At 30.6% G+C, this 12,183-nt stretch overlaps 1 protein-coding gene across 1 annotated transcript in view; it reads right to left on the reverse strand.

Annotated features, from left to right (window-relative positions):
* The window catches only part of LOC107443837 (uncharacterized), a 126,529-nt gene that overhangs the window by 6,125 nt on the left and 108,221 nt on the right, over positions 1–12,183 (reverse strand). Inside the window, exons 20-21 of the mRNA XM_071179091.1 lie at positions 9,077–9,230; positions 7,862–8,993 (exon numbers count right to left, since the gene is read on the reverse strand). Coding sequence (XP_071035192.1) covers positions 7,862–8,993; positions 9,077–9,230 — 1,286 coding nt within the window. The remainder of the gene's footprint in view (positions 1–7,861; positions 8,994–9,076; positions 9,231–12,183) is intronic.

Consider the following 12,183-nt stretch of genomic DNA (forward strand, 5'->3'; position numbering starts at 1 on the left):
TATATATATATAACTTTCTTTCTATCGTAAAAACGAAAAGGATGATGCATCCTATTTACACTATTGAAAGTTCGGGATTGTAAATTTTGGGAGTTGATATATATATAATAAAAGTTAAGAAATAAATACAAAAATTATGAAAATTGACGAAAAAGTATAAGATGTAAAATTCCAATTATATTGCAATTGTCAGTGCTTCCACTTTAATTTTTATTAAATATATTTCCTTTTTCATGGTTAGGTTGCTATTTCTAGTATTGCTTTGCTATTTATCTTGTTTTTACGTGGTTAATGATTTTAGTTTTCTTCTCTTATGTGGTTGTAACTCATTTTATCGAATAATATTTTCTTCATATATATATTGTAATTAGAACATCAGAAAAATCATAGAATTATTTTAAAATTAAAAATAAAAAAAAAGACGAAAAGTGATAAAAAGTTTCAGACTACTGCTATCTATTTAGAAAACCAGAAATTTATTTTTTTATTTTAAAAATAGTTGCAGAGTTTGACAACAGATAACGCTGTGGAGTGAAAAAATTATACAGCATTTTTCCCCCCGCTGCATGTCAAACTATTCCAAGTGCAATACTTGCTCTGGTGTCTATTTCCTCTTTCGACAGCGCCACATTCTTGAAAAGTATTCTGGTAATTTTGCGCGTACAACTCCCAAAATTTACAATCCCGAACTTTTAATAGTGTAAATAGGATATGTCATTTGAAATAATGCTTGGAGTAAATTATATATTTTATTGATTTAACATTCTTTTTCGTTTTTGCTTGGGATGAGAGAGAAAGAAAGTGACTCGTTTATTATAAATCTACTTAAATGCATTATAACTGTCTGGTACTTTGTGTGAAATAAAAATGTACAATAATTAATAAGTGTAATATTATATTTCAATGACTTACTATTGTATTATAACAATTGAATGACTTATAATTCTATTATTATATTTTTTTGCCTGTTCATTACATTACTATATTCCGATGGCTTATAGTTAATGTATTTCAATAATTGTAATATTATTATTGATAATAAACATAGAAGTGCTTAGAAATAAATTTCAATGTAGTATTCAATTTAGTTCTTAAGAGATTATTTTAATTCTTTTTCCTCTAGTGCTGTTTCTGGGCTAAGTACATTATTTGCTCACGATGGCGATTCATTTCATCGAATAAGAAAATGCGTTATAAATAGTAATTTTGTATACACTGTCTCTATAATCACAATATTCTTGACAGTAATTTTAGCCAACATATCGCCTGATTACTTTATTCTTTTAGACAATGCTCAGAATGGTAGTTTTAGAAAATAGCCATAATTTGAAATTCGAGTTTGAGCAAATTGGACTCACTTCAAATGCATGTTAGGAAAGGAGATACTGCTCAGAATGCATGCTCAATAAAATAAAAATAGCTGGATTGATCGTTTGGCTGTTATTTTTTACTTATTTCACTGCTAGCGAAGTTTTGTAATGATTGCATTTTTTTAATAATGATTTTTCTTAGAAATCAGAAAAATTTAAGTTACTTTCATTTTTTCAATGGAAAAATAAATGTTAAGAATTTGATTTTATAGTTTAACACTGAAAAAGCTAATTTTGTGACAAGTACATTAACTTAGGCCCTCATTTTGTACTATACCCGTTATTTAAACATTCATTTTAAATAATAATCATTCCTGAAATATTTTGAGCTAGGTACTATAGAGTAGAAATATATTATTATTTAGAAATTAATGATGCGAAAAATACTTATAAAAATATTGGAACAACATGTAGAAGTGATTTAAATAATAACAGATATAAATTTTTGATAAAATCTTATTAATTCAGAATTCACTATTTTTATTTATTTATTTTACCCCACTAGACCATAAGTATTGTTTTATAATATAGATATTATACATATAAACAGTTTCCTGATATTTTTGAAATCATTCTGCAATTTCATACGAAGATATTATAATATATTTTTTTAAATCTCTTTTTCCAAAAAAAAAACTTCGTTGGTTTATGTATCAAAAACTTTAATTTTCTATTCCTGACAACAAATGATTACTTTTAAAATATATATATAAATTCATAAATATAAATCTTGGCGATGTACTTGCTCATGAAAAATAATGAATCAAAAAATAATTTAAATCCTCCTCGCGCTATTGATGCTTGAACTGGTCCACATATTGAAAACTTCTAAACTTTCTTTAAGTGCTCTTTAGAAACAAATTTTTGCTCATGATGTGCTCTTCACTTAAGTGGAGAAATGTGGGTACCTCAGGGCTTTGGAAAATACAAGTTTTGAGTGGCAGCAGCTAGAGATTCCTCCCTCCCTCAACCCCTGATGATACAGCCCCCTTAAGGGAACAAGAACTTCGCGTAATTTGATAGCATCGTAATTAAATCCTTCCTTATATAGGTGGATGGGCTGTTGTTCTTTCTGAAGTACAAGACATTGAATTGCGAAAGCTCCAGAAATTCTCCCGGGGTCGGGAAGGATTAAAAGAGGACATACCTTTCTCATTTATGTATGTTTGTAAGGGGGGAAGGGATGTTCGAAATGTCACCAGTGAGCACAAGAGATTTCCCAACATTATGTTGTTGTTTACTAGGTTGATCTCAGAGTTCTTTTGAAAATTCGAAAAGGAGTGTTTCCTTAGCCCATTTCAAAAGTACTTCTGCTTCATCGAATCGCACTCTTTGAAGTTGAGATGCAGAGCTCAGTGAGAAAGATTTCAATGCTCAATGATATTCAATTAAACGTAAATTACTCTCTATCAGTGTGTGTTTACATTGGAGATATATTTATTGTGGAAAAATCCCTAAGCAGCTTCAGGCTTACGTTTGGAGTTTAAGGTTCAAGTGCATAACTTCTGCTGGAAATCATAAGCTCTCGAATCAAAACAGCATTCTTTTGTTCGAATTAATTATAGTTTTCAGTTCAACTATTTCATTCTAACGAGGGTCTATTGAGATTTAAATATTAAGTGCTGGTAATATGTCATTTGTAAAAGTACAGACTTTTAAAAGAATATAGTTCTTTTGCTTTGAATTTATAAGTGTAAATATTACTGTGATTTTAAAAGTCTCTTTGAAGAAATGTTACATTTGCAAAAGGGTTTTGTTTGCTGGAATAAATGATTATTTCGATTAAAATGTATAATTTAAATGTTTAATGAAATCAGAATGATATAAACATGAACTTGATTTCTCATTGTAATTTATTTCTGACTCTGGATAAATTATTTTGAACTTTTAAAGATAATTTTGAGTGTTCTTATAAGTTATATTTAGCGTTAAACGAAAACATACAAGGTTTGTTTTCTGCGTGTATTGAGTAGTGTGTTGTTACTTAAATGAAAATATTAATCACTCTTTTCCTTATAACATTGGAAGAAAATTTACTTCTGCAGTTCCAAAGATATTGTCGAAAAAGCAAAAATTTGTCTTTAGAGAATATTAATAACACAAGACTTGCAATTTAAATAGTGTGGTGACTTTCCTGAATATGAGAATCAAAAATTTTAAAGTTTCTGTTCAGAAAGTAGCATTTTGAAACCACACACTTATAATGCTTCTTCACCTAAAGGCAATTTATCTTATTCATTTTTTTTTAAATGTGTAATGAATATTTCAAAAATTGGAAATCTGAACAGGGTTATAAATTTACTTTAACTATCAGTAGATAATTATTGAGTGGCACACAGACACGCGAAAAGCTTTAAATTTCCCTATGTTTTGAGTGCTGGGCTCTTCACGATTCTTTACTGATTTATCTCAAACTGTAAAACAGAACTCCATATTGTGCATTTAATTCGATCTAACAGAGTACAAAACTGAAAAGAAAGAAATAGTCCCAAAAAAGTCAAATAGCGTGAAAAACGAGAAAAATAAATAAATGAATGAAACAAACGCACGGCATCAGTGCTCTGAAACTACCGTGCTGCCCTCGGAAGTATTTCCCTGAGTACTTGTACTCACAGACTCATCTCTTTTCAGCTCCCTTTTGATCAACCAGTAAAATAATACACTCAAAATGAATGAAAATATCTTTAAATACATCTTGATGTCACAAGTAAAAACTGCTCCACCCTCACGAACTAACAGCTGCACTACTCCACCTTGATCTTGTTAACGTCAATATAGCTTTAAGTACTTAGTTCTCACAGACATTTTAATTACTATGCAGCTTCCTTTTTGATTCTAAACTCAACTCACAGTTTATCAGTTTTAAAATAAAATTAAAAAAATTTTTCATATTCACTCTCATTTCTAGTTAATTGAAGTTTATAATTATTCATTAAAATTATTTACATTCATGTAAGTTAAAATTTACATTTCAAAGGAAATTTTAATATTGTTTGGGGCCTTCCATAAATGATGTTACAATTTTTTTTAAAATATTTTTACTTTCCTTTTTCCCCTTTGTGACAAAGTGCCACACTTACAGTCTATTCCTTCGTCACACGTTACGTTGTATTGCATAAACATATGCCGGCGGATCGGAAACAAAACAAGTTATAGGTCATATTTCAAATTTTATTTTAACTTTTAATAACATGTTTTATTGGCATTTGTTAGCATAACAACAATAATGGATGGATGCCACTTATTCTGATGAGAGATATAAAAACTAAATGTATAAAAGTGTTTAAGTTGTTCACTAATAAAAGCTTTAAAACTTTTTGTGATGTCACACTATTTGGCAGCCCTTTCTTCCCTTTTATCGCAAATTGTGCTTCTCCCTCCTCTTTAAGTGGGAAATCGTTTATTGAAGGCGTCTTTAAGGTATATGACAAGATGAAAATCGGCAATTTTGATTTTTTTTTATTAACCATATTCAAACTTTAGTTTATTAGCTTTCCAAAACACTTTGAAAATTTTTATCTCCAATTTTTAGAAATAAAATTACAGTTTTTTTTTTCTCGTATGCTGACAGAGGAATACGAAACCGGAAGTAAACTCAGGAATGCGATGTTAAAATGTTATTTGCTTTGTTTTGAGTATTTGAAGCCTTATTTATTTGAATAAATTAAGTTTTTGAGATCACTAAAACTTATTTTCGAACATTAATTTTCGAATTATGATTTTTTTTTCTTTCTTTTTTTTTTTGGTGACAGAAATTTCGTACACTTCAGAATTCTTAAGAACGTTGATTTTGAGAACATTTCTTTATGCTAACACACATTACAAACAAATAACATGTATATATGCATAATAAAAATTCCTTGAAATTTTGAATGTAGATTTTGTATAATGCTAGAGAGCCATTGAACAAAAAACTAAATTCTCAGTTTAAATTTGTTATTTTTATCAAGCTTTAAATAAGAATCTTTAGATTTTTTTCTTCAAAAATTCAAAATTAAACGAAGTATCTTGTTCCATTTTTTTTTTAAAGATTTCGGTTCAAACCGTAAGTAATGACATTATTGATACTGAAAAAAAAGCTGCATTGAAATTTATTCATATCAGCTAGTTGTAGAGTTGTTAACGTGACATAAAAAATTTTTAGTTTGTAAGTTTTAATTTTTTCCTTATTTTGAAAAATATTTCATACCTTTTTAAACTTTACTTTAAATTTATAATTTTCTGGGTCCTTGCTTACTAATCCTAAATTTAAAGATTAATTGGACCTTTTTTCAAAGAAATGCTTCAAAACAAGCCGGATACCTTAAAAAAAAACTAATTCTAATATAAAATTAATTATTTCAGAAACACAAAAGTATTCCGAATATGCCATTTAAACGTTTTTATTTATTTATTTTTTAATTGATATAAATGCTGTTCGCTTATTTACTTACACAGAAAATCCTATAAATGTCTCATTCCTTTTCTTTTTCAACAAATTCGAATAACAAATACACGGAGTAAAACTTGCTCATTTATTAAACTCCTCCTCAAGATTAATTTGCGACGTTAACAACTTCACGAAATACTTTATGTTCTCGTTATTTAATTAAACAGAGAATGCAGATAGGGTAGTTAAATTGGAGCCCTATTGGATCAGCCGATCGAAGCAAGTTAAACCAAACATTTACACTGACCCGAACATCAGATTTAAACAAACCGAATGCATTGACAACAGAGCAAAGATTGCAGAAATCAAAGGTCAATCTTGGGGAATGAAGACTTAGTTCTGGCATCAGGAAGACAAATTGGTATTTCGATTGTATGACAGAGCGCTAACCTTGCTAACCCGACATGTCAATAGGACTTGTCATCTTCCAGATTTAACTGAAAATACCAAATAAGATATTTGACGGTTTATTGAAGTAATATGTCATGGAACATGCACTATCTGAATGAGCTTACAGTGAAGAAGATAGCTGATAGCTCGAAAATATTGCTGCATTGGAGGACAGTAAATATTTAGTAATTAATTTATTTAAAAAAAAATGTTCAGAATAGAGAGTAAATATAATTGTTTAGACATTTTCAATCATAAGTTACTAATATTATGGGTTTTTTTGAAAATATTGTACACTCTTAGAAATTTCTCGAAATTTTTTTTTAAATAATAATTTATTAAATTAATATTTTATCATATTCAAACAAATCAATTTAACCACATTCAAACAAATTTTCAATCATAAGTTGCTAACATTATGAGTTTTTTTGAAAATAATGTATACTCTTAGAAATTTCTCGAAAAAATTTTTAAATAGCAATGTATTTAATTAATGTTTTACCATATTCAAACAAAACTGTCAAATAACAATAAATACGATGGCATTCAAACTATTAACTGTAAGAAAAACCGTTTATTAATTGCGCTCACCTAATACGGTTAAACAACCAGAATTTTATCACACCAACTAATCCCACCCAATAAAGCAACTTAGTTTCTTGCAGCTGAGTACGTACTATAATTTGTCCACCTCACGACCGACAGAACAGGGACTCGAGTCCCAGCTGTGACATCACAATAGTTCCTCCATTCCTTTCAACTCATGAAGAATTTCCCGAGTCCCACACTCCCAAATTCATGTCCTGCACTTTTAAATTCCAATTACCTAATGAAAAATCTATCTCCCAAGTCCAATTAAGTTTCTTTTTTTTTACTGTTTTGAAACCATGCTAGTTACAAATGGTTGAAAACCGTATAATTTCGTATTTATAGTCTTATCGTCATACTGTTTGTAAACGTTTTCAGAACTGTAATGGTAAAATATGCTCTTTACAGTAAACTTTACTGTTAATTGGATGAAAAGACTACTGATTTCACCATCATTTTAGAATGAAAATTCTAACAGTCTACGAGTAGTGATGTATTAAAATTCAAAGCTAAAAACATAGAAGAAAGGTTGTTGAAATGAGATAACCTTTTTTAAATAAGGATTAGAACATAATTATTGTGTGAAAATGCGTATTAATTTTTTCTATGTAAATAAAATTTATCTTTTTCCGAAGAAAATTTGGTAATAATTTTATTTTCTGCTATCCTTCTGCAAATTACCTTCTTGTAACAATGGCTCCCAGGACCCCGATGCACTGTTCAAATCTTTAATTCCTTTATTTTGTTTCATTTCTTTTTTTTTTTAGTATGATATCGTGAGGTTTTATTACATAGATAACATAAAACCGTAGTCTGGCATAGCTAGTTTTAGATCTTATACAATACATAATCACACCATACATAGGTTATGTATCCCGTTACGTATCTTATGTTAGGAAATCAAGCAATGTGTATCGGAATATGAAACATCAGTGAAGCTTAATATTTGCCCTATTGAAAGGAAAAGAAATTCATTTAAAAAGGATAGCTTTCGATGCATTGAATTTTTAAAACTACTTGAAATTTTAGTGAAATACAATGACTAAATTGTTTAATTACTGTAACTGCTCGATTTGGAACTTACCGTGTGAATTGGAGTGCTTGCTGTTTGCTTTCCATGATGGAGCCTCAACTCCAGAATCTTCGCCAACCATGATGGCTAAGGACAGAGGTAATTCATCCGGTACAGGTACCATAGTGGAAATGATCAATTCTGGTGTAGTTAGAGAAGATGGCGGTACTTCTGTTGAAACTTTATTATAACTCGAAGATACTTTATCGTTAGTGACACCAGATCCATTCCTTTGCCTCATTCCTTCACCCACATTATAAGAATTGTAACGATTTGGAATTTGTCTAGCTCTAAGATTGTCATACATATATGATGCATTAGGTTTCATGGACTGTTTCTGGTTGGTTTGTGCATTATGTTGGAAAAAACCAGTGGCTTGTTTCCGAGGTTCAGGTGAATGTTGTCCATAACTTGGCGGAAGATGACCTAAAAATGTAGCCGACCCATTTTTAAATTTTGGGTAATTATTTGTGTGCTTTACAGTTGTTCCCTGTGCCGGAGGATAATTTGTATTTCGATGACCCTGGAATGTAGATCTCGAATACGGAACTCTATTATTTACCGGTGTATTTCTCGAAGAGGATGGTCTTTCCCGTTTCGGCAAAACTGAGTACTCATTCTCTGCAGCCTGAGCAGTATGATAGCGCCATCTATTAGGATCGATTGCAACTGGGTCTCGACCATCCGTCATTCCAAGATTGATCGCCGTACCTCGAGAGCTGGCATCACCATCAGTCACTCCTCTATGATGGTAATTATTAGGGAGATTGTGGACATTCCTCCAATTATAATGAGCTCTGATTGCTTCCGATGGACTATCAGATTCCTTTTTAATCATAAACGGAGTGGTGGCTGTCGAGCCAATAATACGGAAAGTCCGGAACACTTGAGTAACTCTTGACTGCCCCCGCATTGTTCCTGTTCCGTTATTGTGATTTGGAGCTGGCGTGTATCTACGTGTTGAAAGAGGTGTGGATTCTGAATTCATAGAGCGAGAGGCGTGAAAAGCTTGGGCTTCGGCATCATGTTCTTTGGTGAGATGAGTGGGTGGTGCAGTTGAACTGTTGCTAGGTTGTGATGGAAGTGATGCGTCAACTTCTCTTTTCTTTCTTCCAAAGGATTCCATATTATTGGCGCAGCGAACCTGGAAATGAACAATTATTACAGATTAAGGTCTTTCGGAAATGTGTGTTTCTGGTAAATAGGATAATTAGAGTTAAATAATACCGGTTTGCATTGATCCTGGCAGAAGCGAATTTGAACTTCGAAATTGACGAGACCTGTGGAAGGGAAGCGGAAAGCCTTGAAATTGGCGAAAAGTGTCTTGCGGTCCCGGGCGTCTAAATTGAGTCCAGGAAAAATGCTGGGGTCTGTAGGGCACCTATAAGGGATAAATAAAAATTTGTTTTTATTTTTATGAAAAATGCGCACATATTTTTATTAATTCTATTTGCATATGATAAAATTGTACTATTCATAAATTGCATCTTTCTATATAAAAAAAATCGCAAAGGCCGCCGAAGCTATTTTGATATTCATCTTAAGATTACATTTTGTTATGCTGCGCATAAACTATAAGACTTTGAAACTTTAAATTACCAAGGCATATCTACGATGAAATAAAATAAAAAAGAAACAATCCATTTTATCGACAATTAGCTCAAGAATTATCATAGGAAAAAATACCATCCGTGCCGCTCTACAGAACACCGCTCTACAGAATGCAACTGCAAAGATGAAATTTAACATGCTGAATAAAAGTTTTTTTATAAGCCTGGCACAAGAACATTTTTTTGTAAATTCCCGCTTGTTAGAAAGTTATTGCAATTTAACCCCGGGTTTTTCCTTTTCAAATTTCATTTTTTTTTTTTTTTTGCTTTAAGTTACATTTTATTTTACAACGCAAAAACAATAAGACTTACAAACTTGAACAATTCTACAAGACTACTTGAAAATTCTACAAGAAGTTCAATGATTTAAAAAAATTTACGATTCGCTAATATATTCGAGAATGAACAACTATTAAACTAATAGCCAATAAAAAATTATGATAGGCTATCTACTGGACGTTGAACCACTTTGAATTATAAACGCAATTAGAGTGAGAATTTTTCAAAATCCTAGTTTGTTCAAAAATTATAGTAATTTTAATTATTATTTAAGCAATTTCTTTAAATAAAAGAGAGAGATAAAAGAGAAAATAAAAGAGAAAATAAAAGAGAGATTATATGTTTCCTGTTATGAATCTTAATATCGTAAAGTGTAAAAACTAAAGAGAGATGAAAACTATTTCTAATATGAACTGTTATATTACGTAAGGTGATCGTTATATAGTGTTAAGGGAGTAAAATTAGTTCTCATTTTTTATTCAAATACGGTTGATTGAGCCGTGTTGACTCATAGGATAGAGCACTCGCCTTCTAATCAGGTGAACCAGATTCGAATCCCGGTCGCACCCGGTTTTCACAGTAAAACATCTTAAGCGGAAAACGGAATGTAGGCTAGAGTCCTCTTGCCATCAGGCTTACTGTGGAAGGTTTTCGCGGTTTTCCTGTCCATGTAACGCAAATACGGGTTACTTCCATCGAAAAGTCCTCCACGAAGGCAAATTTCTCCGAAAACTTGATTCACAAGTTCCCTTGTTTTCTGGATTGGGTTCAAAATTTCTCGGTTACGGAGTTGGACATTGATAGTCGTTAACCCAAAAATTGGGTCTGCTGTTCAACGACGGTTATAAAATAAAGTTAAATACTTTTGATTATCGTCATAAAATTAAATATCCTTTCGTTTCGTTATGATTAACATACATTAATAAAATGAGCTTACTTACACAAGAAAATAATTATAAATTTTACAAATATTATTATCCTTTTTATGGACTTTTAATAAAGGAAAGTATTTAATTCGTGGAGGACTATTTGATAAAACTAACCTGCATTACGCTACATAGAGGGGGAAACCGGCCACAGTTAACCCAAGTTAAAATAATTCTAACCCATGATCTCTCTACAACTAAGGATATTTTACATCAACACTGTATTTGACGGAAGCCAGGATTCGAAATTTGGTCCACTTATCGGAAAGCGACCGCTCTATCCCCTGAGCCACCACGTCCATATTGTTTTTTTAAATCAGATTTTGATTATAATAACTTTGTTTTTCTTAGCATGAGCTCCAAATATTGTTTGTATTAAACGCAGTAAAACCGCTACCTGTTCTTGTGCTGCATATATTTATCTTTAGTGTATTTAATTGGGCTCTTTCTTGCCATCTATGTTTTTGTTTGTTATTTTATTTTATTCTCAACCAATTAATTATTCCAATGCTCTTGTACGTGTGTAAATCTTTAATTATTTTTTCTCTTCTAAATTCAACAACTATGAAGAACCCATTCGCAGTATATTACTTTCTAATAAAAAAAAAATTTTATATGTATAAACGACTAATAATAAAATGAAAATCAGCTAAGAACAATGCAGGCTTAAAAGATTTCAGTTTGTTATCGAAAATGTAAGCCTTAAGCACGATTATTATTTCAAACATAAAAATCACAATGCAACTTTAAAGACAATTTCCGATATTTTACTCAGCGTAATATCATCATGATATCAAAAAATTGTTACAAACCTTAGAGATAAAACTTTTATTTAAATTCCCCAATACCGAACCGCTGACGTTCCGCCATAAATCTTATAAACTATCAAGTAGATCAATAACTGGAAACGTTTAACCCTAGGGGATAGTATGCCTCTCTTAACTTCACTGTTTGTATATTGGTTCTTTGATAGCATGTTTATGCGATAAATCTCTGAAGAATTTTTCGAGAAAGCTAAATTTAAACTAAATTAATCATTTCAATGAAATGTTTTATTGGGATATATGATAAAAAGAAGCTTAATTTTGAAAAGATTTCTTGATGTTTCTTTCTTTTGGAACATGTGTTTAGTGATGTCATTTTAAAAGAAGTAAAAAAATGAAGAAAATATTACTAAATTTGTTATGTAACGATAAACGGTTATAAAGTTTACTGTGCATTGAATCTATAATATTAAAAAAATTTGCTTCAAATTGTAAATACTGATACACAGTTAGAAATTTTGATGTGTGGTGAATTATATTTTTTTTCTCAAATTTGTATAATATGGTAAATAAATGCACAGATGCACCGTTAAAAAAATTGGAGTACGTCCAACTAAATAATCACTCAAATTAGCGTAATATAGGGCTAATTTTCATCTTATCGTACCTTTTAAACTTGATCGTGCGATACATAATTAACCTAAATAATTCATCCAGTTTAAAGGATTATTAATTTAAGAGCGTGTAAAAGCAGA

The sequence above is a fragment of the Parasteatoda tepidariorum genome, chromosome 3 (genome assembly GCF_043381705.1).
Source record: "Parasteatoda tepidariorum isolate YZ-2023 chromosome 3, CAS_Ptep_4.0, whole genome shotgun sequence".
NCBI classification, from domain to species: Eukaryota; Metazoa; Arthropoda; class Arachnida; order Araneae; family Theridiidae; genus Parasteatoda; species Parasteatoda tepidariorum.